Consider the following 27,709-nt stretch of genomic DNA (forward strand, 5'->3'; position numbering starts at 1 on the left):
ATTCTCTTTTTTCTCCGTTAACATTTCGTCACGATAAACACATTGTAAGTTTATAGGAAGCTATTAACAACGCTCGCGACTTCTTTTATATCTTGTTTGTTCAAAAATAATGAAATTCGAAAGAGACGATAAAAAGCGGCAAATGAAAAACAACTCGTAAAAACATGCGCGCGGACTAAAAGTCCTCGACTGACTGAAACACATGGACGGTCGTCCCCGTGGCTAGCCCGTAAACATCCCCTTGCCGCTGCCACCGCTGCCGCCGCCGCCGCCGGAGAAGGGGAAACTTTCCTACATTGGTGGAAGGGGCGAGCGCGCGCTACTCTACGAACGATTACAAACATCTGCCTTTACGATATATCGATTTTAACAAGTTTCGATAATTTTACAAATTTGTCTAGTCTCCTTCCGAAGAAAATCATTTTTTTTACTATTACATTATTTAATTTCCATCGTTAGTTTAAACGTACTATTAACAAATTGAGAATTTGCTCGAGAATCTCTCGATCACAATTGATTAATAAATATACCTTTTTTCTTATGCACATATGTTATAAAAAATATATAGGAATTTCGGTAATGTTGTATAGGATAGCAATATATAGAATATTATAAAGTCAACTGTGCTACCATCACCCTGTCAAATTTTGAACAAAATCGCAATAGTTTGGTTACAGCTTTGACAAAGTTACCGGTAATGTGGTGTTCTGTTATCGGTAAATTCGAGGATTTAAATACAGCGGAAATAATGGAAATCATTAGCTTGAAATCAAACAATTAAGATGAATAATTTAGTCTTGTTCTTATTACAATAATTAATTATTAAGATAGTTATATTTACATTTGTACATGATCGAATTCGGTTGGTAATATAAAAAAAATTATATTGGACAATTATAAGTACTGGTCATGAATAGATATTCAAATCATGAGTATAACTCGATACCATCATCGATCCAAATCAAAGGAGTAAACCTTTCCTTGCTATTAAGCAATTAATATTACAATTAAATATTACAATTTCGAATTGTTTGTAAAAAATTAAATAAGATATGCGAAATAAATATCTGTCAATTACAAAACAAAATAGAAAACATTTGTTTCAAAATTTGAGAAAACTTGATCGATGAATAATTAATTTCATTTTAACGACAGTTTTCCCCCTATCTTACTCTTTTCTTTTATAACAAATATTTTCTTTGCCATTTCATTGATTCTTCTTTCGAGAAAATATTCACGTGGCTCTTCGACGTAACAATACTATACTGTTATAAAGCTTTATTGCCGGTCCTAAGAGTAAACCTAATAACGATACTAAATCTTCTTGCGTGAGCATTAAAAATGCTTCTCCATCGATATTCTAAAAAAAAAAGAACATTTCAGTAGAAATAACAATTGAACGAATTTAGAGTGATTTGTAACATACTTGGTAAGATACTTACATGTTTTCTAAAAATATTACCAATTTCTCTACAATTTGGGACACTTTGAATAAACTTGATAACTTCTTCGTTTGACCAGCGTCGGGGATTTGTATTCTGTTGAGAAACTACTCTGTTCAACGCGTTACTATGTTTTGCCCATATGTGCGGTGCGTCTGGTAAAGGATTGTAACCGGGATCGTAGACCGATTGGTATAATTCTGTACGTAATTGTTTATCTGGCATATTGGCAGCATATTGAGTTGTATTCAATACCGTATCACCGTACGTAGAATTTGAAAGAGTATATATAGAATCGTCAGAAATTTGTCGTCTACAAAAGGTGATTAATAATTTGCATTAAACGATTATACACTAACTATACTTTAATGTGGAGTTTGGACAAAGTATAACGAACCTTTTTTTACGTTTCCTTGAAACTTCCTCGTCGTCAGTTTGTCCGTCGCTATGAAGATTTTTCGACTTACTCGATCTAAAAAAAAGAAGATAAAAGAAAAATATAATATAAGCACTATCGCCGATCGCATAAAATATTCATTTAAAATTATAAACAAACGAAATATTAACCTTTCAGACTTTTCCGAATTTTCAGACTTATCATTTTTATCAGATTCTCCATCCTCTTGTTTCACATCTTTTTCAGTCTTTAAGAGTCGTTCTTCGGAGAAAGAAAGTTTTTCCATTCTTTCCATTCTCTCAGGCTTTTCGAGCTTCTCCAGCTTTTCCAGCTTTTCAAACTTTTCACTTTTTTCAGACTTTTCAGGCTTTTCAAGCTTCTCAGGCTTTTCTATTTTTACTTTCTCAGTCTTATCGACTCTTGCTACTCTTTCCTGCGACTCTTCATCGACGTCGCAGCAGATTTCATTTTTTGTGACTAATCTATCTGACAAGGTCTTATTTTTACTTAAGTTTTGAGGCGAGTAAGGACAGCCAGATGGTGAATTATGCGTGGCAAATTTAGGACCCTTTACGTGTCCTATACCGCGACATCCATACGTACCACATTCTGACTTATCGTTTGGATTATCTGGTGCTATTCAAAAAAATAAAATTAGTATATAAACCTTACGTTGCTACAATGAGAGACAAAAAGATAGGCCACCCAACACATTTTTCTTCAATTATAATTACATGCACTCTCCTTTTTGTCCCTCTATGTGCTATTATTATAAAAATCATTAATATTATGAATCTTACTTAATGGTGCTTCCAATGGGTGTCCAGTTTTTAAACACCATCCCATCGGATGTATATCCGGAGAATCATCGTCGACCCAATAAGCATGATTCTCTGGCCATCCATCGAAACGTATTTTCAACCTAGAAATGTAAGTTAAAAGTTTAATTAAACGTTATGTCAAATGTAGAATTATTTCATCATAATAAGATAGACATAGAATACTAACATATGATCTTTCACATCTTCAACAGTGGCTACTCTAATAAGTTGTGGAATTCTTGCATCGACTGCTTCTAATTTCATACCACGTTTAAATCCACAAGGTGGCCGTTGTTTGAAAGCTCTTGCCGGTGCTGCCATTGAACGAGTTTCTTTTAGATAAATGTCCCATGTAAAGTTCTTGGGATCTTTACAATCTACAAAATATCAATTGTTTTATTACTTTACATTATCTTTTTACGTTGATGCAGATAAGCGAGAGAAATATATGTATATAATAAGTATTATTTGGCATAGATATTTACTGTTGGGCGGAGTAAGACTGTGTCCATTATGATGACACCATCCCACGGGATGAATGTAAGGTGAACTTGCATCTGCCCAATAATCATATACTTCGTCCCAAGAATCAAAGTGAACTAATATCCGAGAATCCATTAAACCTGCTATACTTGCTACGCAAACTAAAGATGAGTGTTTACGATCGACTGCTTCCAGTTTCATACCCACGCGAAATCCAGTTGGAAAAACGGACTAAAAAAGTTAATATAAAGAAATATTTTGTAGTGTATTCCATCTTAATAATAAAATTGATGAAACAAACATGCATACATAGATATGTATACTTACACTTTTATTAGAAAATATATTTTTTGGAGCTGCAGAAGCTTTACAAATTTTCAGATAGGCATTCCAGTTAAAATTAGAAGTTGCATAACCTTTTGGTGGATCAAGACGATGTCCATTTTTCTCGGACCAACCAACTGGAAAAATATCCATGCTATCCGCATTTGCCCAAAAATCATAATTTTCTGGATAACCATCGAAATGCAAACGTATCCTATATCCTGAAAAAATCATTTAAGATATGTTGAATCATACCTATCGACTCGAGAGAAATACGTTTATTTATTAAATGAATTAAACTTTTCTTAATTACTTACCTACTACTTCGACTACTGTAAGAACGCAATAACGAGATGGACGTTCAGGATCTATTCCCTCTAGCTTCATCCCAGGTTTAAAGTTATTTTTTCCATATGGAAATGCATCCTTAAATAATTTAACTGGCGCAGACTTGGCTTTATAATGCTCAAGATATTTAGGCCAAGAAAAACCGAGTTTCCCAGTTTGCCATGGATACTGTATGAACAATAATCAAATTATTTCAATTGACGGTTAACAAAAAAATGATTAATTTCAAGTTTTATTTTGTACCTTAGATTCTGAAAAATCTCCTTGGCATTCGTCATCCATCCCGCCAATGGTATCCTTTGTATCTTCGTCCGTTTCGGACTTGATTTTCTCTTGCGATTTTTCTTCCGTTTCTTTAGCTTGCTGTTGTTCTTGTAACAATCTTTTTCGTTTTCGTTTTACACGCAAATCTCTAAAAAAAAGAAAAAGACAAAGGAGTAGTAACAATGTTATTTAATAAATCGTTAAAATTATACAAATATCAATATAAATTGTAATACATACTTTAGGTCTTTTTCTTTTCGCATTGAAGGTTGTTTCTTAGATTCTATTATCTCTGTACATGAAGGACTGCAAGAGATTGGACTCTCAAATTCTGCAGCTAGGCCGTAGCAACCACAACCCTCGCAATGATAGACGGTATCAGCAGATAAGGTCCTAGTTTTTCGATCTTCCGCTGTTCAACAATTTCCTCGGTTAGTAAACTAATCTTAAAATCTAAATCTTCGAGTAATAAAATTACTTTTACTTACTCTTTTTCTCATTAATGGCATTATTGGTCATAACAGGACTGGATTTTGACGAATTCTGTATTAAACATACATTTTCTTTATCACCAATATTGCCATCTTTATTCTGCTTAATTGTCTCATCTTCTTCGACAACTTCCATTATCCCGAATTCATTCATACAAAACTGAGGAAACAATTAATACAATATATTGAAAAAATTACGATAGTCGAGTTATAATGGATGAATTTATAGAATAGAAATATTTCATTTATAGAAATTACCTTCAATGTACTTCCTGGCAAGGTTCCTACACCATCTTTCCAATCTAGTACTTTAGCAGCATCGAAATTCGAATCGTTTTGTTGAGAGACATTAAAGAGATCTTTCATATCTTCGTGATTCATTTTCATTTCATTTTTATTTTCCGACACGGGTTCGACTGTACAACTTGTAGGCGTTTTAATTATTTCTATTTTGATGTCATCGTCTATACTCGTATTTAACTTCATTGATTTTTCTTCGCTAGGAATTACTTTAATCAAAGTAATATCATCATCGTTTTGTACCTTTTTATCTTTATCTTGTTCTGATTCAGGACTACTAAGGGCATAAGTCACATCAGCCATAGTTTCTTGCGACGATTTTTGTTTTTTTAATCGCTTTTCATTAGAAGCCCTTAAAATATTACTTATAGTTTTTTTTCTTTTTTCTGGAATAGTAGTATCATCCTTTTTAGGTATAGGCGTAATAACTGCTGAATCCGGATTTTCTGTAATTTTTATACTATCCGTAGAATTGTTATTTCCTTTATTTGCGTTTAATAAGCTCATTTTTGCAATTGGATGTAACGGTGGTGGATGCGTTGCAGAATTGGTAGTTTTTGATTCTCGTAATACTAAAATATTAAATGAAATAAAAATGATGCATATTTTTCTTCTAAATATTATGCTCAATATGCGATCAAAATATAATGTTACCTGTAATCGTTCCCTTACTATCTGTACTGATTTGACCATTATTGATTTTCAAATTAAACATACTGGATTTGGCCGAACCGCTTTGTTGAGGAATGCTTACTGGTAATAGCAGATTTGTCATGTGTTTAGATGGTTGGCTTTGCGAACCAGTAGTCGTGCTCGTTGATGTCTGCGCCAATTGTGATATAACTGGGGCAATAACTAACTTGGGTTTAGTTATTTGAGTAGTCGTTAAAGCTCCTATATTTTAAGAAAGTTCAAATTACATAAAACCAGTTCTTACACCCACGCACGAGCACACACATACAAATAAATAAGTATAATATAACACTTAGAATATATATCAGAACTATATTAAATAAATAATCACCTGCTGGGATAACGACAGATTCTCGCGATTTATTTGGTTTGATAAGAGTCCCAAGATATGCAAATGTATGTTTTCCTGATTGCGAATTCGTCTGATTTCCCTGCGAAGCATTTAGGGGTACGATCTGCGCTGTAGATGTATTTGATTTTCTAAGTAATATATGTTTCTGTCCTTGCGCAGTGTTTGTAGTATTAACAGTATTAACGGGACGATGAATTACAATATGTTGTTTGTTTTGCGAAGTAGTAACCTGACCTGGACCCTGTATAAATACTTTATTCTGTCCAGTAACAATCTGAAATATATTTAAAGCTGTATATTAAAAATGCGTTTACCTGGATTTTTTTAATATAAACATAGATTAATATTTATTATCTCAAGAACGATTAATTAACCATAGCGAAAACACAAAATGAGAGAAATTATGTAATTATGGTATTACTAATTATATCTTCCCAAGACGGTACAATTTATATGTATGAAAACTATAACTCCGTATATACAATCTTGCTTATTAATATTTTTAAAATATATATATTTCTTGCGCAGTTATTTTATTCATTATAAAAACATAATATAATCAAAATGTGTATATAAATATATAAGTAATTGTATGCGTAAAGAAATTAAATGCAGAATACTTAATGCATAGGTCTACTTATATAATATATAAATTAGTAAAATAAATATTTTGAAGATTTAAAACGAACTGTAAATGACAGTATAAATCTATAATATGAAATAAATTACCTGATTATTAACGGGATTAATGATGGCAGCGAGTTGAGTAGCAGTAGGAGAAACAAGCGTTTGATTTGTAGCTGTCGTTTGACCAGAACGCATTTTGCCCTGTTGAATATATAATAGAGGCATAACTGAAGTGGAAGAATCGTCCAATTGTTGGGACTCAGTTATACTATTATCATCACAGTCGTCAACTACTATTTCTTCGTCCATTCTATAATAATGGAAAATAAAAAAAATGTTACAAACTGATAAATCTTTCTCAGATAAAAACATTTGATATTTGTTGTTGGATATTAAAATTGTACAATCCGTTATAACATGTATATTATATTAATCACCTTAAATATTCAACTTTTAATGATTTTTGGTAATGAGAAAATGATATTTAAACGATGAACAAATTGCCAATAAAAGTTTATAGAGAAATGCAAGTAGCACAGTTAATAACACCTTTTGATTGATATGTAATCGTTTATTCGTCCAATAATTATTTCAAGATAACTTTTTCAGATACGAAAGAGTTAAATGAAAACAGGAAAATAACTGCAGAAATGATATTAAATGATTAAAAAAATAAAATAATAATGAAAATATGAAATATTTGACAAACGTATAGTGTGTATCACAATGTGGCATACCTAATAAGTTGTTCCTATAAGAAAATTCTATTTTCCTCAGTTACATAATTCCAATTAAATGTGGTAGAGTGAATATGTAATAAGTTTGGTGTTGGGAAGAAGTAAGTACCGTTGTAACAGCTCCGTGCACTTCATTCACAAAATGTTTTATTCGACAATATACGTGGACTGGGCGTCGGATCTATCGGTAAAGGAATTTAAAACACGCGCCCAATTATTACTATCGAGAACACAGTTTCGTTTCTTTTACACTTTGAAATATCGGAAATATAATGAAAATCTATTAACTTCTGGTGATACTTATAAATCGCGATTAACGTACTACCGTAATTATTACGCCAAATATATCTTCATTTAAATACTTAATCAAATCTTTGGTCGCGCTTGAGGAGTGACTTAATAATCGAACCCGCACGATTCTATATCGTCCTACACACGACGCACAATTTTCATTCCTGTAAGAAACGAACACTGGACAACAAGAGATATCCCTTTCTCACTAAAGCCTGATCTTTCCAAAAGGATTGCATCTGGAGATGACCAACAACAAACTTATCGCATACACCACTATTCTAAACGAAAATCCGCACGTATCTTTAAAGCTTTCATATCATTCAAGCTTTGGTCTCTCTAAACTACTGCTACTTTCCCATAGGCTCGAACGATGCTATCAATGGCGCGGCAGTCTAACAGTACCTAACCTAACGAACCACAAATACCATATGACGTTCCTAAAGTAGCAGCCAATCAGAGAACTTTGACAACTCCCTCTCCTCCTAACTTGCACGCATATTTATTGCAAGTGAAAGCAATTTTCGAGTCAAGTTCTAAACCATTTGCTCGATGATCGATGATCGACAACGAATTTCATCGTTTGATATAATATTTTAATCGATGTTAGATATTTAACAATTATCTTGGACGTTTTATAATAAAACCGACTAAAAGATAGGCCATTTTCAAATATATATATATATATATATATGTATCTATGTCTCATTCCATTAATTTAACTTCTCCCTTTATTCGCATTTGTAAATCTATCAATCCTATTCGCTCTCTTTCGATGCATTATTATTCGATATTACATTTTTATTTTTTTATTTATCCTAATATTAATAACTATATATTAATAAACAATATACGTCTAATCAAAATCAAATACAAACTATCGACTCGAATCTAATCAATTGTTTATTAGATTTTATGAAAGATAATGAATGGAATAATAAATAAGATTAATTTATCATTAAGCAATGTAAAAAGAAGTCCGACTAATTGTAAATGTAAGATTTCTTATCGCGACTCAATTGGTTGGCCATAGTCTACATTTATCAAAATAAACTCTACTTTATTCGAGTTATCGTCTTTTTAAGAAGCTTTTCTCCGTCAATGTACAGTAAATTCTAACGATCAATATTATACTTCGAAAGATATAATCACCCTACAAATAAATTCTATTCTATAGATAAACGAAATCTAAATTGTTAAAATAATTTATGAGTATAGATGTTAACGTATTTTATGCGCGACGAACTTTTCTTTAATAACCTCTAAAGCGTGCGTTCGGCATTAGTAATAAAAATGCATCTATCGATTACTAGGTAACGCTGTAACCTGTATCGATAGTTGAGAATATCGCATACACGTGACTATAATATTATTCCATTTTAACGATTTCTCGTAAAAATAACATGCATTAAGATGGAACAAGACGATCTGGTTACTTTTAAAAATGAAAAAACTCAATCGAGATATCAAGTAAAGCAGCAAGAAAAGTATCAGAACTAAATTATGCGACGGTACAATTCTATATAATATATATATATATATAAATGTGTGTGTGTATACACATACAAAGGCACACACACACACACATACACGTGTTCACAAATCGCATATGCATTTTAACACGGACTATGCACGTATGCACATATGTATATATAGGTATGCATACTTTATCTTTTTAGAAAAAAAATAAATTCTATAATCAAGTTATATCATTAAAAATATTACGATTCGTGAAAACAAAAGACATTTATATTATCACCTGACTTTTTACGAAAGAAAATTTCTTGAAGGCTATGTTTTTTGTCTCTTCTCTTCCTCTTTATAAATTTATATATATATAAAATATATAGCAAAGTTGTAAACAAATTTAAATGAAATGTTGGAGAAGTCATTAACGAATAATCGATCGTAATAATTCCAATGTTGTAAACTCATAGTTACGATCGTACATGCATGAACGCTGTTAAAAACAAAAAATAGATGCAAACACAAAGTGCTATCGTTAAAGATGCAATACGTGGTAAGAAATTAAGAGCGGTTAAAACGAACATGCAAACTTTCTCTTTTCTCCTGTTATACGATATTTTAACGAATATTTTTACTTTTCAAAGCTCAATCTGCAAAGTTACGCTAAGCTTTATACACGCATGTACCATACACATATACTTACGAGAGTAAACGAATGTTGACCTAACGAATCCAGTCGAAAATTTAACGTTGTATTTACCAATGCCCACGTTTCACTCGATTTCAATAAACTCTATGAAATACTCAATATCTCATAATCATAGAGCAGCGTTTTACACTATAATGACACCTTAAAGATGTAAGAAATTGTATGATTATAAACTCACGTTTTAAAGTTGTCTGTCGCCATCATCTGAGAGAAGGAACGATATTAGTTCGAATGCGCATGCGCACCAACCCATGTTGCTCTACGAAGGTTCGTTCACATTTGTGCGAGTTACCATCCACGGAGATGTAAAACAATAAGACCACAAGCTGTATTTTACTTTTCTCCAAATATTCCTCAAATATTAATGTTACTCCAGCAAAATATGCTGATCTAAATGGTTTTCGTTCGAGTTATTTTCATCCCTTGCCTACTTTTTATAACATTATCGATTTCCGTCCAAGATCTATGCGTTCATATAAATCACTCAGAGAAATAAGAAAAAGCAGAGAACAAAACTGAAATTAGAAATAAAGTCAAACGTATTATTTCCAATGAATATCAACTACGATATTATATCGATTTTTCTTTTCTTATTCTAGTATTGTAAGAGTCAAGAAAAGTAAATAGGAACTATGATCAAGTATTTATCTATGTTGATACGATTCGAATTAAAATCATGAACACGGCTAACTGAAATATAAGGCTAATGGTATTTTATTTAAAAAAATACACAAGTACACATAATAGATACATATATATGTATATATACCTATCTCTCTTTCTATATGATATATATATATATATATATATCTACGTATGGTAAGTATATAAATATCGACCTTCAAATGCGTGCGCTTTTCAAATTTATCGAGCGCCACCAACGCATCATTTATGCACTATATATAACCAAATTATGCATCCAACTAGTAAAACAAAAAAAAATCTACTAGTTTCAAAGATACTACCAATAGAGGAAAAAAAAAATAAAAATATATATATACAACAGCGTAGAAAAATTTAAATAATTTTCAATTGATACATGCATCCATATATATTCGAATCGACTCGTTCACCGTTCTTTCGACGTTGCTAATAACTTTCTCTCTTTCTAGTGTCATCTAGTATGGTTCACGCCTGCGCTTAACATTACTACATGTTTCTAACAGACCGATAACAATAATTTAATTACTAAATTATAAGGGAGATTTTTGAACAATTCATTAGAAATGCATACTATCCAAAACGAATATCAACATTAAAAGTATCTTTTTTTGGATTGTCTTGCATTATTTTCTAAAGGAAAGGAGAGAAATTATTAAAAAAAAAAGGAAATAAATTCGAGGGAAAAATATTTGACGGATCGTCATTTGATTTCTCTCTTTCTTTCTCTCTCTCTCTCTGTCCCTCCCTCCCTCTCTCTGGGAAGATAGAGAGCGCGCAATGGCGTAACTAGTATATATTTTCTTCTATCAGCTGATGTACGTTGATGCACCTTCATGCACATTTTGCTTGTCAAAACAGAATAAAATCGTGCATTAGTATACTTCAATGTATCAAAATAACAGCGCGTCTTGTTGTATAATATAGCACAGAATATATTCGTTATAATATGTTAACGTTTAGTTTTACACGACCGTCTAAGTTTTGATTTTTTCCGAAGTGACAGCTTCGACTCCATTATTCTCTCGTCATTGAATTGTATTCTCACTTGGCAAGGGTAAGTTTCAACAAAATAACGTTAGATGTACGTTAATTATTAACATTGAAGATTCCTTTTTTTTCCATGATATTCCTTTCAAAAATAGTATTTCTAATGTTGCATTTAAAAAATAGATACATCTATTTTTGTTTCTTTTTCGTTAAATTATGAAGGTTTATAGTCCAACACAATCAGAAAAAACAAATTCCTCTTATCGTATAATTATCATTACGTCGATCGATAAAAAGAGAATAAATTTAGAATTCTTTTAGTTTTTTGAGCTCTATTCGCTGCGAGCCACATTGTTGTAGCATTTGTTATTGCATTTAATATTTTTACTAAGCGACACTTACAGACAACGCTTCATGTTTATCGGTATAGTATATTTCATTTGTAAGGTTATTTTTAAAGATAACTTCTTAACGCATACATATGTGCATACATATGATGCTACATATAGAATACATATATAATATGTGTACGTTCATATTATTTTCTTGTACTTTGGAAAGTCGTATTTTGATTATTGCGACAGTAATATATTTTTTTATATCATTTGATTAAGTCAGTAAGAGATCATAACTTGAGCAGTTTTCTATTTTAAATTTTATTACATTTATCGCTTTATGAAAATATATATTATAAGTTTGTATACGTATCTTATAACTTGTTATATGGGATATAATGTGATAATTTTATGATTAATCATTAACATAATCTTTGTTAAATAGAAGAACAAATCTTGTCTTATCAAGATGGGAAGTGCCGTTAGTAGTGGACAAAACAATGATGAATTGGTAGATAATTTAATGACATCTGGTTATATAAGAACAAAGAAAGTTGAACAGGTATTCAGAGCTGTTGATCGTGCTGATTACTTCCTAACATTGTATCGGGAAAGCGCGTATAAGGACCTTGCTTGGAAGCATGGCAACATCCATTTATCAGCACCATGCGTCTACAGTTTGGTAATAGAAGGTCTTTCATTGGAGCCTGGATTGAGTTTTCTGAATCTTGGATCAGGAACTGGATATCTCAGTACAATGGCAGGACTAATACTAAGTAAGAAAATAATTCTATCAATTAATTGCCATTGAAATTTTGTCACGTTGTTTTATCTTTCTTAGGTCAACATGGGACAAATCATGGTATAGAATTACACGAGGACTGTCTAAAATATGCATATGAGCGTTTAGAAGAATTTAAGCAAAAATCTTTAGCTTTAGATGAGTTTGATTTCTGCGAGCCATCATTTGTACAAGGTAGTATAAATAATGATTAGAATAATATAAATTAAATATATTGTCTAAGACTATTTTTTACTTAATAGGAAACTGCTTAAGCATTGTACCTGGCAGACAATACGATAGAGTATATTGCGGTGCAGCTTGCCCGGAAAGTCATGAGGCGCTTATCAAACAGTATGTTAAAATTGGAGGAATTTTAGTGATGCCTTTCAAAGAGCATTTACTCAGAATTCAAAGAGTCGACGAAAATGCTTGGACGCATCATACGATGCTTCCTGTATCTTTTGCGCCGTTGATCGTTCCTAAGTCCGAGGAACAAAATTTATTTCATTTGCGTAAGTAAACAAAATTTAAACAATCGTGTCTAATAGATTAATATAGAAGGTGAGTAAGTCTAACAATAAGAGTAATATTTTATAGCGGAATGCGATCCATTATCTTTACAAGAATTATGTCGTGATAAAATCAGACATAGATTAAGAGAAAATGTCTGGCGACAACATACGGAATTGGAGACGAGAAAACCTATACTACTAAGACAGCAAAGACCCAGGTTACCTACACGTACCTCGAAACGTTTTGTAATACCTATTTTCGAGGAATCGGATGAAGCGCTTTTCGACGAGAATGCAGAATTTGCAGGGAGAGCTCGTTTATTGCTCAACGTAGATACTCATCCCGGAGAAGCCATTACAACGACTTTACAGTTGTTAAGAGCTGTCATGCAGCCGCACCTAGGTGAAAATAGACAGCAGCATTGGCCGGAATCGAATGACGACGATAGCGACGGACAATATATCGTCGCGTCTGTTGATTTGCATCACGATAATAACGAAGAAAGAAAAGAGACCGAAAGCGAAGCGTTACTAGCCGAAGCTGGAAGAGCCAATACTAGCGAGAATAATGTCAATTCAAACTACGACCAATCTCAAGACCAAATGCAAAATCAATCCTGTCAAATTTTAGAACAGCACTCGTCTTTATCGGAAGCATATATAAATATGAGCGAAAGCGACAGCGACAGCGACAGCGAAGCCGAACAAGAGACATCATTTACTCAGCGTAAAAAAATAGCGAAACGTGAAAAAACCGATAGCGGTATAATAGAAGATGTTAATCTGACTACTGACGATGGTAGTTCTAGTTCAAATACCAGTCAATCAGATTCGAAGAATACCGATGATTTAAATTCCATGGAAGTTGATTTGTCCGATATCACGATCAATAAGTCCGCAAAGAATATGTATAAATCTTATCCCGAATCTACGGAAAGCATTCCAAATGAGAATGTAATATTTGGACATTATGTGGATGGCAATGCTTTTTCGACATATATGAAAGAAAAGATACATCAGTTACCATTGCCTTTCTCATTAAAGTTGTACATAAACTATAATCGGCATCTATAATATATACATAGAGAAGCAATTAGACTTAATCATTATTCTTTAATTTAAATATTCTAATAAATACATAATTCTCTTCTTATATTATGCAGTACTCCATTGTCGTTTATAGCTGCTCTCCAGCTACAGTTGACCTTCGTATGTTACTACATTAATTTTGGAAAGATAGGCCTACGAAGTGTTACAAGTGATATTTGGTGGCCAAAATGTTCTTTCATGTAAACCATTTCATTTGAAAATTTCTTTTTAAATCTTTTATTTTCAACGAAAGAAGAGAGAAAGTTGTTAGATATAAATCTTGTACGGTAAATTACTCTCGAGATTTCTATATCATTGTGAACTGTATCAACGATACTCTATATTTTTCATTATTAATATCGTAGAAATGAAGAAGGTGAGAAAACAGCGATCAACGAGAGATTGCACTGTCATTGATACTGTTTTATTGACCGAATATACATATTTAAAGTGGCAAAAATGACTGCCTTATCGTATGAGCGTGTATGCGTCTATTTACCTGTATGTACATATCTGTATCAAATTACTAAAACTCGTTTTCTGCAAGATTCTTTGACAAAAAAAAAAGGTCAAGTCCTATATAAATTTTCAAAGGGTTGTGACAAACGTTGAATCGAAAAATGCATAAGGACTTTTTTTATTGACGCAGATTAAACGAGTAATATCGTACAACACACGCTATTTAGGATAAGAAATACACGGAAATGTACAAAATGCAAAATATAACGGGCGAAAAATTCGCATATACATATTTATCGAACTTCCCGATGATAAAGTTTAGCTGACAATGAGTATTGAAATTGAAATAGTATCTATTAATCAATCTATTAATTTACGCAATTTCATATGGTAATAAAACGTTCACGATCGATGATCAAGATAATAGGTTTTTAGTTCGAAGACTATCATAGAGTTTCTAATTACAGAAATAAATACTATTTAGTAATAACTCGATTTCTTTTATTTACCTCTACACCGTATTAGACTTTAAAGATTGACGATTTTATGAATTTATTTATGGTATTATTTTTTATACTAAAAGTTAGTTAATTAAAAAGAGGTATAATTCAGATCGGATGATACGTTTGAGGAAATGCCAAGTAGCATAGACATCTGTGGATTGATAACATGGCTCGAATCGGAATGCTCGCGTTCCAGTAAAACTCGCGATTCGAGTCGGTCGAAATATATACAAGTGGAAAGGGTAGAAAGGGGGATGCTTGGTCGGGGATCGAAGGAGAGCAGGCGCACGGAAAGCTCAGAGATACGGAAGGGACTAACGCCCAGCTACCCGGTAAATTGTGTCTTCTCGTTCGTGGCTCGTATCAAACGCACCCCCGACCTTTAAATCCGTTTTAAGCTTGATCATTATCTGATTTACTCCAAAAACTCATTGTCCCTTAAGCATAGAATTTTTCGATACACCATCGAGATAACGTTCATTTACCTTACCTACGAGACGAATTATATTCCTAAGTTTTCATGTTCTTTTACGTGGGACTTTCTGAAAGAGGACAAAATAAAGAATTAGCATCGTTGTCGTTAACTCGGATCTTTCTTTTAAGTGCACAACGGAGTGGATATGACATAACGAAAAATTACGAAATACATTCGGATTTGAAAGCGTAGACTCGAGAAAATTATATATGATTAATAAAGTGCATCCAGCAATATTTACATTCCACGGTAAGAAACGATTACTATCTACATACGTGATATAATAAAATTCGTTGAGAAAGATGGACTTTTAATAAGGGGATAAAAAGAAATAAATACTATTTATTGGAATTTCTTTTTTTCAGGCCGAAAATCCGATATTGTTCGATATCTTGTCTGATACTTCAAAAGAGGCAAACAAAATTTGATTGAAAAACATATCGACAATGAAGTTGATAGAGAAAATGAAGTACCATCTCATTCTTTTCTTTTATCTCTGTTTATTGACTATAATCGAAGTATCAACTGAAAACGCGGATTGCAATTATCATCTGACAGCTCCAAAAGGAGTTATACAAACACCAAACTTTCCTAAAGCTTTTCCAGTACCCATAATGTGTCGATGGGTGATCGATGTTTCTGACATACCTTCGACGAATAGTTCGATAGTCGTCTATATGACGCAGCTTTACGTTTACAAAGGTCTCAAATTGACCGAGTACGCGTATTACGAGTCAGAGGCGACGAATTATGGTCCGAGCTTGGTCAAAGAAATAACGGAAGGCAACGTTTTCGAATATCGGTGGTTCAGAACTTTTCGTCCATTTCTCGTCTTAGAATTTGAGCTTGATCGACTCGAAGGAAACCATGTACGCGTCTTGGACGATCTTTTGGACGTATATGGTTTTAACATCACATACCAAATGACAGAGGAAGAACCAAATCCAAATGCTTGTTCCGTTAGCGAATGTTCTTTCACTGGAAATTGTATTTTAACTGCAGATTATACGTATGTTTATTTATCCTCTATTGAAAATTTTCCTTCAGACTTTTTCATTGTTGTTGATTCTTTAAATACAGGACTTTTTACTGCGAGTGCTTTCCTCGTTTCAAGGGATATAAATGTCACGAAGGACCGCTTTGTTTTGACGATCAACAAAACTATATTTGTCTACATGGTGGCTACTGCAAGTATGAACAAAAATATATTAATAAGCATATATATATATATATGAAAATGCAAATCATCTTTGCATATATCAAAGGACTTTTACATACGTTCTAGACATCTCGGGGCAAAAGCAATACATTGTAATTGCCGTGCTGACTACGTTGGACAATATTGTGAAACTCGACTATTGGAATCTGTGTATACTGGTAAAATAATTTTCTTTTTTAAATATGTTTCCCATGGATACATCTAAATTCGGTACAATGATTTATTTATAGAATGCGGAGGAGAACATTGCATATTGCAATGTCCTTATTACAAGGAGGAGCATCAATCGTGTGCTTGCACGAATGGCAAAAAAATATATAACAGTAAATATCGATAAATTCAATTGTTTCTTTTTTTTCAATAAGATATATAATAGGAATATTAAAAATAACTGTACACGTTTTCTTGTTACATATATTTTCAGATCGGTCGAGATACGAGTGCAGAATAAAACTATCAAAAACTACTCCACTTCGTTCACCGTCATTAGCTCAGCAAGGAAATTTAGAATCTTATCTTATAAAACCGGTAAGTTTTTAATTGAGCATAATTTTACGCATTTATTCGGGAGTTAATTAATGAATTGCCATACGTAAACATCGTGATAACCATTATTTTCCTTCCGCGTATTTTCCGGCAATTCGTATTGACGTAATAGTTTTAGATTTTTTTTCAATTTATCTGTAAGTCCATGCCTCCCAGGATCACCAAGAAATATTCGTGTTCCTTTCTTGGCTGCATCCAGTAGCCATGGTATTAAAGTTTCGGTTAATTCTTCTTCGTAAAGTAGATCTCCGATAAAAATAACATCGTACGATTTTTCAAGTGGTCTATCCAATAAATTATCCCACGATACTTGAACGTCCACGCCGTTTAATGTAGCATTCATGAGCGTGGCTATGCAGGCAACTAAAAGAAATCAAAGAAAAATCAATTGATGCATTCATTTACGAGCAACAAATTTTTTTTCTTTATTCATCTCTCGTTTTTGCTTTTGCAATGCTCTTTCTCTCTCTATATATATATATATATAATGACGCAGTTTACGTTACTACGTAAAAAATATCGAGACTATAAGAGAAAAAAAATGTAGTTATTTCAAGTTTGGTATGCAAGAAGGTAGTACCGAGAATGGACCACCTGACTTTCACTGACGCACGAGACTCCGTCTTCTAGCCTCACGTGTATACAATTATATAGCTGGGGGAAGCCCAACAATATTGAGGTGTGCAATCGTTCGATCTAAGAATCTTTTCAATGTAGGTTCAATCTACAAAAATCATTCTTCATTTGGAGACGTAAAAGAAAAGTAAATTCTTATATAACGAGGTTTCTATTCAAAAAGAAAAAGGAACAAAAGGGGAAAAAAAGTTAATGAAATTCCGAAGAATCGTGCAACACGTGACTCGGTTAAATACAACTTGTGTTAGAATTCGTTCCATCTTTTTATAGAAATGGTTACGAAGAAAATACGAGACTGTTATCATTTGTAGAGAAGATACATGCATAGCTGCGTTGATAGTGAATCATTCCTTGAGGAATTCACTATTATCTGTGTTTATGCCTGACCGGAAACGTCAGCTTGACAATAAACGCGATCATTCATCTTTCTACGTGTATACGAGTATCAAAAGCATGCAATTTATATACGTACCGTATATAAATACATATAATAGATATATGAAAGAGATATGCAACATAATGCATTTACCAGAACAACTTTCTTTCGCTGACGTCGATTATGCATTTAACAGGTATTTCCAACGAGCCACCAAAATATTCATTTTACACTTTTACTTCTTATGCACTTAATTATGAATATGTTATGCAAAACGAGTCTCAATTGAGAAGGTTTCTCGGGTAATTCCTTAAAGTTTTCACGCGATTCGCGAGTAAAGAACTAAATCGTATTTGATTAAGCGAATTTTTCTATAGACATATTAAAAACATCATTTTACGAACCTTTGTCGATGTCATTTGCCATGACATTACGAATTCCAAGTAGTTTCGCTGCTATAGCCGTAGCACCGCAACCAGTACCAAGATCCAAAACGTTAATATCCTTCTTAGAATGCGTAAATATATTTGCTTGTTCGTCGAATATGAACTTTACCAGGCCTTGACCACCCGGCCAGTATATGGACCAAAATGGATTGGTCAAAGTTTGTATTTCCACTTGGTCGAGTTTTTCCTTGATTTTATCAAACGAATCGTAATATAGAGAGCATCTAGGTGTCAAAAGAAAAAGCTTTAAATCAGGAGTCATGTGATCGTTAGTGATCTCCGTATACTTTAAAATCGTGTCTACAATTTTGTCTCGTTCGACGATATCTCGATCAAGAATTTGCCAATTTCTATTTCTAATCGTTTCGATAAGATTTCCCGCTGAATTTCTCGACATTGGTCGTTTAATCGTAGCGTGCAAATCGTGCAAAATCTTGACGCCTCTTTTCATATCTCCGATTCTGAAAAATGCATTTTATCAAGTAAGAATGATTGTTCGAAGAATCCCTCGTTTTGTAATCGAACGGAACGGAATGCCATTGACCGCCTTTTTTTACGCTTCGTCATTCCCTCGTCTGGTAAACACACGGTTGATGTTCTTTAGAAGCGCGTTGGGAATCCCGCCAGTTCTAAAAATGCTCGCGCATAAATAAGCTTCGTATATGTATGGATGCATAAGCAGCGCGGCGAACGTATATAAAATCCTCGTGGAACGTCCTTACGAGTACGATAGGAAATGAAAAAAAGTATGTCGTAGATTGAAAAATTGATCGACAATCTATATCGGAGCTTATCTAACGCAGAGAACATACTGCGTCTACTCTCCTAATTATCGATAATACTCTAAGCTTTTTGAGAGAAGCTAAAAGTGTTCGTATATATTTGTCAGAGACGAGACAAGGAAAAAAAAATGACGAAACGAGAGAGCTTTTATCATCTTTCTTGATATTTATCTTGGCACACATATGCTATCCGCGATAGACGTCGATGATAATGGGTGTGCTGTTATCGATTACACGCATACTTCAACGAAATGTTTAACATGTGTAGCCTAGTATATGTACACAATTAATATATTGGCTAGACGCAATCGATGATCGTCTCTCGTGGTCGTCCACCGCGTGTCGCATTTTCCTATATGACGAAACTTGCTTTCAAAAAGAAAAAATTGAAATAAATCTGCCTTTCCTCGTTGATCAAAGTTGCGTGTCGTGAAGCAAACAATGATTAAATATAATTAGTCGAAGAGTTTACGAGGAAAGAAAAATAGTGAATTTTGCGATGCTCCTTTTTCTCTAGTTGGGTAAGAGGAAAAACATTAATTAGAAATACGAGGTATATATCTGTGGTGTTTCTCTCTTCGTTGGGATTTATCGATAAACCGTCGCGTCGTTCTGGGTATACAAAGGGGCACGGCTTATCTGGAATATCCATGGAAACATTAGGCGGTTCTCCACCGTAAGGAAGGAAAGAGAAAAGTGGGAGAGAAGGGTTTATAAAAGCGCGTGACTCGGTGCACCGTTATCATTCTATAGAAGGAACGAATCACGAGAGGGACTTACGTACACAGTTTAACATACGTTCGTGAGATTAATTCTCCCCTCCTCTTTCAACTCTCATCTTTGTGCGCGCGCGAGTGTGATAGAAAAGCAAAGGATTGCACAACGTTGCGTTTACTATAGTCCAAACTATAAGTGGACATTGAAATACTTGGAACGTTCGAGCAGCAGTGGAAAGAAAGGAAAGTGGGCCGTGTTCGTGACAAATCGACGCTCAAAATTAAGCGCGCTCGAAGCTAGCAGTGAAGAATACAATCGGCTATGATCGACGTGGAAACGTTTACCGATATGAGCTGTCAAGGATTACAATCTTTTCCTTTGAACACGATGGCGGAAAGGTAATTATGCAAATTCGCATAGGTTTCGAGGAAATGTTGCTTAGAGTCTTAGTTCAAATGAATTTCATTAAATCTCTGTAGTTTGTTCGATCACTTATCTCGGAGGAAAATCAAAATTGTTAGTATGGAGGACAAAAACTCGTGTTTCAGCGCAAAGCCAACGTGGAACATGAATTCTCGAGATAGTAAGCGTTCTCGCAAAAACAATATAACCTGCGGCATACTGCCGACTCTTCGTGCCCTGGCATCTCGAGAATGCAACGATCAAGGCAGCGTCTGTTTGGTACCGCTCGACGTCGACATGGATGCAGCCATTCATCTTCAAATGATCTTACTCGAAGCTTATTGCCGTGAAATTGGAATAAGAGTATCGAGAGTACCGTTAAATACGCTGCAAGACTTACTTGGTCCAGGACATTCGGATCTCTCCTGCGTTCTTATCGACGATCCTTATTTTATGGATCCACCTGAATGAGGAAAAAGAAGAAGAACAAGAGTCGACGTTCTCTTTTCAGGTACGATATTACTTACGCGTGTTTGAACCAACAAAGTTCAACGAACGTCCATCGACGATGTTCTTTGCGATGGGTCGGCGCCTTCGGATTGGTCAATCCTTCTACGCGGAAAACACATGACCTACATTGTTTCGGCGAATCGCTCACGTTCGCGTCATCTTCTTCTCGCGTGACTTCGCTCTACGATTTAACAAATGTTTATATATTACCAATGTCATTATTTTTTCTCCTATTATGTTATACAATTTGTATCAATTTTGTACGATCGATTGTTGTAAAGGAATAAAAAGATAACAAAGTTGTGATTAAGAGTTGACGTAGACTACTTTGTACTCCTACTTTCCTTACCTTCAAATCTTGCTTAATGAATTTCATTCATTGCGTTTATTCCTTCGCAGCTGATCAAGCATTTGAAGAGTTCGAATATATCTTCCATGGAGGACCTCGAGATCCTGAGCATTACGTGAGTAGGTATATTAAAGCAAACAAGTCTTAATGTATTGCGGACGAATGACAATAATGTTCAACTGCTTTAACAAATTAATAGACAAATATTAGACGCAAAAAAATAGCCGGCCGCAATGCGTTAAGTAACAAGTTATATCACAACTGACGTTTCGATTCCTCGTTTAAATTGAAATTTCAATGAATGATTTATCAGAGCGTAAATTCGCTTCTTAATGCTGCAGGCCTTCGTCGGAGATAACTTTTGAATTTTTTGCCAATTCGTCCGATGGAGACAAAATTCGAGAGTCGTTAAATCGTTTAGTTCAACGACGTCGTCTCGGCGAGTTAGCTCTCGAATCTACGCACTTTACTTTTCAACAAAAACCCGCGTTTAGATTGCAGGTATGAAGAATTTTCGTAATCAACGCATGAAGAAAAATTCGAGTATCTTGTAACGAATCAAACGAATCATTGGTTTTGCTTAGAGTTTACGTTTGGATCGATCGAACGAACACGAGGTTCATCTGGGCGATGAAATCAATCTCCATTGCGTTGCCCAGGGAAATAACGGTATTCGTTTCGTCTGGTACAAAGACAATATGTTGGTAAACGTGAAAAAAGCAAACAGGTAACTTCGTAATAAGATCATAATATCATTTGGTTTTACTCTTTAACGAGGGTATCGTTTATTCAAGTTCATCCAGAGAAATTCAATACGAGGATGTTCCTAATGATGGATTGGATATGTACGCGTCGATATTAAAAATCGATAAGGCGACCGCATTGGACGGTGGTCAATATACGTGCCAAGCTATCGATCGGGGCGTACAACAATGTAAAAGTCTTTACGTACAAGTGAAAAATGATCCGGATGTAAAGGTCACGCCGATGAGTATTACCGTAGAAAAGGTACAGATCTTTTTCTCCAATTGGTTTGAAAAGAAGATATACTCAAAATTGAATGCCAAATGAATTATGCCAATGAATTATTATTTTCTTTTCTTTTGTTAATACCTTAATGATTGTTGTTGGAAAGTAAGATAGAAAGAAAATATATTCCAGGGTAGTAATATACAACTGACGTGCACAACACCAAATATGCACAGCACGGGTATAGGATTCGGTTGGACGAAAAATCAAGCGTTACTTAAATTGGAACCAGGTAGTGAAATTTGGGAAGACCTTTATCCAGACGGTAGCATTTTAAAAATTATAAACATTCAGGTAGAAATGTCGTTTCAAAGTAGTACAACAATAAATGTTCGATTTGATTTATAATTGGAATGAAAATAATTGTAGAAATCGGCGATATACACGTGCAACGTGGCACATCAATCGATGTCCGTACGAGTAGAATTGACGAATCGAACTTTGGTACGAATTTGTCCGAAGGAAATAGCTTGGGGTGAAGAATGGCCTGACACAGCTCCCGGTTCGGAAGCTTTCATCGACTGTCCGCGAAATTTTGTCGGATCTAAAGTATCGAGACTGTGCTTGATGAGTGATGCGACCACTCCCGAATGGTTGATGCCAGATTTTTCTACTTGTCTTTACGAGCCCTTCGTTCGTCCTTACAATAAAGTTAGTCTCTTCAGCTAATATTAATCATCGAATTCTTAAGACTTTATTTTGTTCTTTTCGCTGTTCGTAGTTTCGTAGCTTGACTCTAGGCTATCAAAATACAACAGGCTCGGAAACGATCGTAGCCCTTTGGAAAGTATTACAATCGCGCAAAAGATTCTTCTATCCGAACGAAGCTAATCGTATTTTAAGCATACTCATAGAAATCGAACGTTATCAACGTAAAATCGATCCATCCGATTTGCATCGCTCCGCCGAAGCCATGACGCATATCGCTAATCGCATATTAAACGACGAATATTCCATTTTAAATCCACAGGTAATGACTTTAACAATTATTGTCATTATTCTTATTGTCCTGACTGTAAAAATCATTTTTTAGAGATTAGTGGTATTACTGCAAATAGTCGAACGAAACCTGATACATTGGTCGAAAAAGTTCAATCAAGGCTGCTTTCACTTGTCCTTGTCATCGATGGTCGTCGATATTCAACCCTTGCAATCTCACAGCAGTGACAGCATCACGCACTCTCTTCAAATTCCAACAAACGACGACACGTATGCATTTATAAAACGCACTATCCTTACCAAATACTAGAAATATTGGAAAACTGTGATATATATGTATATATATTTGTTTTACAGATATCCTGATTGGTATAAAGACATAATTTCTATACGTTTATGGAAAAAGAGATTTAGAGATGGCAAAAACAACACTACGTACAAAGGAATCGTCATTGTCTATAAGACAGTTTCTAACTTCCTTCCAAAAGTATACCTCAAAGAGTTTGAGTAAGCACCACGTGAATACTTAGACGAAGAATAGAATTAAACTTTTTTAAATAGATTTAAAATCCTTTGGACGTTATTTAATGCAGTTTCTTTTAAATTTTAGCAACGGTACAGAACTAGAATACCGAATTAACTCTCACGTGATCACGGCAGCTGTGGGTTCCTTCAAATCTGACAATCATAGTAACATTTGGGTCGATCTAGAAATGAAACAATTAAAAAATCATTCTGGCACTTGGAATGTTTCCTGTGGTCTTATGGATCATTCAGGTTCTTGGAATTTAACTGATTGTATAGCAAGTACATTTCCGGGCGATCTTACGACCCATTGCTTGTGTCCTAATCCCGGCACCGTTGCTCTTTTTTTAACTGCTAGGATTGTAAGGGTAATTATTTTGAAAAAGTTTGAAAATATTTTCACATTTTCAAGTCGGACAATCGTTTGCACAAAGAGTTTTTCTTTTTCAGATGGTATTACCAAAGAAGGAACAAGCAACTTCTGCGGTGTTAGTGGGTTGTGCAAGCTGTCTGATTCAATGCTCGGTAACATTATTCATTCTTACCATACATTGGTGGAAAAATCGGAGTTGGTTAAATTTTTTAAAAGTCCAATGTTGCGGTGCTCTGATCGGCGCAATGGCTTTGTTCATTTATGCGATATGCGGTAACTTTTCTGATGTACGAAAATATTAATGTATCTTATGTTTACTCAATATGCATTTACCATTGCTTATCTGACAGCTTTGCATTACATTTGTCTTACAGAGTAACTATTATCTCGTTGCGACAGGATTAGAAATATTTCTCCTAGTTGGCATGTCGACTCCTATATCCGAAGCTCTCATAATATATTCTCAGTTTGTTCATATACGACCGAATCAGCATCTTCACATGAAGATCACAGTAATCGCCGTTATTACAGGTATACGACGCATTGCAAATGAATTCAAAGAGGCAGCTAGCATTTAATAATAAAGTACTAAAACAAATTTTTGAAACGATAACTTTTCCAGGGGTACCGGTTTTGGCTGTACTTGCCACCGAACTTACTCGCAAAAGTACTGGTTGGAGACACGAATCTTGGTGGTTGATTCATGGAAGTGGAATATATAATATATTCGTAACTTGTACAACCATGATGTCTTGCGTCTTTGTGATACTCTATTTGGGTGTCATTCATGAGGCTCGTTCCCTCGTAGAGAAAAATTTGATGAAGAAAGAAACCATAAAATCGAGGTAAGAATGGTAGACAAGTAATATTGATTGAATAAATCATTACATTAGTGAAAGCAAAAGTAATTCCTATCCAAAATCATATCTACAATTATTTTATTATAACAGAAATAAAAAGATTTTCTTTTTTTACAGAACGCGGTTATTGCATCGTGCCGCTCTAGTTATAAGTGGCATTATTGCCACAGAAACGTCCTCAATCTTCTACATAAATTCGGCTTCAATAATTTATCAGTATATCTTTGCATCGTTATCTACCGTTTTAGTAAGTATCCGAATTTTCTATATCGTATTATATTCGTTGATTAAATAAATGTTATGAAAATGAATAAAATACGATACCGAATTTATATGCAGGGTTTCATCATATCAATAGCATACGTTTTTAGCAGCGACATTAATTTACTTAGACCAATATTTCCAAAACTTAAATGGAAATTGGACACGAGCAACGAACGAATTTCAGCGCCGATCAAAGGTATCGAATGTTTCATGTCAATGCATCTAATGAATGGACGGATGAGTGAGCGAGCGAATGAGATAAATAATAAATAAATGAATAATATGTCATTTTGTATGCAGTATGTACAAAAATTGAGGCAGAAATGCAAAACGATGCTATACCACCACCTCCGTCATCTATATTGGCCGAACCCTACATAGAAACCCGAGGAGTAGCGGCTGGTAGCATAGACACGAGAGAATTTACTACCGAAACTTCGTCTTCCGTTGCTGGCAGGTATTTACCTGAAATTCGAATCGATCGCCCAGACGACATCAATCTTGAAAACTATAGTACTAGCCCGCGAAAGTATCAAGAAGCATTCGATAGTGCTTTTGCTAAACGAACTACTCAATCTCTCCCCGAACCTTATAGTGTTAGTGTTACAGATCGTAATGCTTTTCGAGATCTTGCAATTCATCAAAACATTCCATCGGAATGTTCAGCTAAACTTCTTTGTAGCGCTGACATAGAATCACGTTTGGGTGCAATGCCGGACGTAACGTTGGCAGTCAAAACGGACGTAGAACATTTAACGAACGTCGAATTAAAAGCGAGAGAACACGTGAACGTTATTCCCGACATTGCTAATACAACGGAACGCAAACAACCCGATGGCGAGGAAAAAATGCCGGAAATTCGGATAAGTTGCGAGACTACCACTTCCGGCATGTTGGATCGTATTTCGCATGATCTCGATTATCTTTTAAATCGCACGCATACCAAAGAAGAAGTATAGACTTTCCATAGTTTATTTGTAATAAACATTTCCGTGAATTTTTTTGTCGTAACTTCCAACTTATTAGAAATTCATTATATGTATATTTCAAATCGAGCGCATTTATTTTTCGAAAATTCGTGTGCCAATTGCAACGATTCGTTGAACGATAAAACGATAATGCTTGCCGCTTAAATTTTATTTATCTAGCATTTTTATGGAGTAGTAGTTAGATTCTAACGATTCGTTTGATTTCTGCGAAAGCATAAGTCCTAGAGAAACTCCATACAACATTGTTGCACAATGTATTATGTTGCGTAATTTTACATGCGTTCTGTGATTTTATTTCTATAAGAAAAGACGTCGTGAAATTTGTATTATAAAATAAGAAAAGAAAAAAATATAAATACAAAAATAATAAAGGCGCGCTTAAGGTCATACTTCAGATCTGAGTAGCCTTCCATCGTGATACTCCATCCATACACCAGTTTTCTATAAGTAATTTAATAATTCTCTTAATTGTAAAAAGATCTAAGAATAAAACTTTATAGCACAATTGTTTGCTCAAAATGATTGCAAATTGCCAACCCATGATGATATTACGAAGTAATACCAAATATATAAGATGTATTTTAAAGAAAAATATACGTAAAAAATATAAGTTAATATAGTTCATAAGGAAAGAATTCGGAATTACAGTATTTATTTCACCATTGTCATCGTACAGTCCGATCATAATATCCACGCTTCAGTCATCGCACTTTTTTCATTTTTTATAATTTGAATTACAAAGCTATACATTGATTTTAATTTCGATAATCTACTTACATATTTAAAGTCAAAGTTTATGTTGTTGGTAAGATTACCACTAATGGTTAGTCAATTGCAAAGTGAGATGTGTCACTGAAATCGATTTTAATGAGGTATGAAATTGCAGCAATATGTTTTTGCCAAGCACATATTTGTGTTACAAATGCAAAAGACATAACAAGGTTCGGTGTTAGTTTGTTAGCACTCAAATATACCTATATGACTAGTTTTCTGTTTTTTTTTTCAACAGATTTTCTTAAAAATATAAATTATTTACAAGGATTTCAGCTAATTTTACCAAGATTTAATAATGTTGATTTAATCACATCAATAATACCTAAGTATAACAGGGCCGTGGCATCCTTTAGTTTCTTAAGAAAATCAATCATAGGCATATCCACTCGACAAAATTGAATACAATAAAAAGAGGAACAC

The 27,709-nt window shown here is 34.1% G+C and overlaps 4 protein-coding genes and 1 long non-coding RNA gene across 8 annotated transcripts; 3 read left to right on the forward strand and 2 right to left on the reverse strand.

The window, feature by feature from the left end:
• Positions 1-1,179: 1,179 nt before the first annotated feature.
• On the reverse strand, positions 1,180-9,967 carry LOC122522980 (lethal(3)malignant brain tumor-like protein 1). 3 transcript variants are annotated; one of them, XM_043644456.1, is made up of 17 exons: positions 9,741-9,967; positions 6,645-6,852; positions 5,895-6,189; positions 5,525-5,764; positions 4,829-5,442; positions 4,568-4,730; positions 4,320-4,491; positions 4,059-4,227; positions 3,785-3,983; positions 3,471-3,688; positions 3,146-3,374; positions 2,848-3,037; positions 2,640-2,761; positions 2,010-2,475; positions 1,840-1,914; positions 1,443-1,755; positions 1,180-1,360 (listed from the first exon to the last, which is right to left on the reverse strand). In XM_043644456.1, exons 2-17 carry the CDS (start codon positions 6,849-6,851, stop codon positions 1,235-1,237), a joined length of 3,798 nt encoding a protein of 1,265 aa, XP_043500391.1. In that variant the 5' UTR covers position 6,852; positions 9,741-9,967; the 3' UTR covers positions 1,180-1,234. The 3 variants fall into 3 exon arrangements, with proteins under 3 accessions (XP_043500391.1, XP_043500389.1, XP_043500390.1); XM_043644454.1 differs by having other exon boundaries at positions 9,925-9,965; XM_043644455.1 differs by lacking the exon at positions 9,741-9,967 and adding an exon at positions 7,280-8,033.
• Positions 9,968-11,179: 1,212 nt separating this feature from the next.
• On the forward strand, positions 11,180-15,065 carry LOC122523532 (protein-L-isoaspartate O-methyltransferase domain-containing protein 1-like). Its single transcript, XM_043645341.1, has 5 exons — positions 11,180-11,463; positions 12,177-12,507; positions 12,573-12,707; positions 12,776-13,027; positions 13,113-15,065. The coding sequence occupies exons 2-5, from the start codon at positions 12,201-12,203 to the stop codon at positions 14,099-14,101; spliced, it is 1,683 nt and encodes a 560-aa protein (XP_043501276.1). The 5' UTR covers positions 11,180-11,463; positions 12,177-12,200; the 3' UTR covers positions 14,102-15,065.
• A 297-nt stretch (positions 15,066-15,362) lies between these two features.
• LOC122523530 lies at positions 15,363-27,020 on the forward strand. Its single transcript, XM_043645339.1, has 22 exons — positions 15,363-15,802; positions 15,919-16,562; positions 16,634-16,744; positions 16,839-16,930; positions 17,003-17,095; positions 17,197-17,300; positions 21,587-21,651; positions 21,878-22,037; positions 22,121-22,263; positions 22,331-22,544; positions 22,698-22,859; positions 22,935-23,216; positions 23,287-23,535; positions 23,599-23,774; positions 23,862-24,011; positions 24,115-24,397; positions 24,480-24,689; positions 24,777-24,933; positions 25,025-25,247; positions 25,380-25,509; positions 25,602-25,722; positions 25,827-27,020. The coding sequence occupies exons 2-22, from the start codon at positions 16,000-16,002 to the stop codon at positions 26,483-26,485; spliced, it is 4,347 nt and encodes a 1,448-aa protein (XP_043501274.1). The 5' UTR covers positions 15,363-15,802; positions 15,919-15,999; the 3' UTR covers positions 26,486-27,020.
• Positions 19,007-21,230, reverse strand: LOC122523535. The gene is made up of 3 exons (XR_006305319.1): positions 21,205-21,230; positions 21,078-21,140; positions 19,007-19,237 (listed from the first exon to the last, which is right to left on the reverse strand). It is a non-coding gene; the product is annotated as an uncharacterized LOC122523535 (long non-coding RNA).
• LOC122523534 lies at positions 20,254-21,497 on the forward strand. Of its 2 annotated transcripts, none has more exons than XM_043645344.1 (2): positions 20,254-20,673; positions 20,755-21,497. In XM_043645344.1, exons 1-2 carry the CDS (start codon positions 20,597-20,599, stop codon positions 21,146-21,148), a joined length of 471 nt encoding a protein of 156 aa, XP_043501279.1. In that variant the 5' UTR covers positions 20,254-20,596; the 3' UTR covers positions 21,149-21,497. The 2 variants fall into 2 exon arrangements, with proteins under 2 accessions (XP_043501279.1, XP_043501280.1); XM_043645345.1 differs by having other exon boundaries at positions 20,824-21,497.
• Positions 27,021-27,709: the final 689 nt, after the last annotated feature.

This window comes from Polistes fuscatus, unplaced genomic scaffold, assembly GCF_010416935.1.
Source record: "Polistes fuscatus isolate 324 unplaced genomic scaffold, CU_Pfus_HIC Scaffold6, whole genome shotgun sequence".
NCBI classification, from domain to species: domain Eukaryota; kingdom Metazoa; phylum Arthropoda; class Insecta; order Hymenoptera; family Vespidae; genus Polistes; species Polistes fuscatus.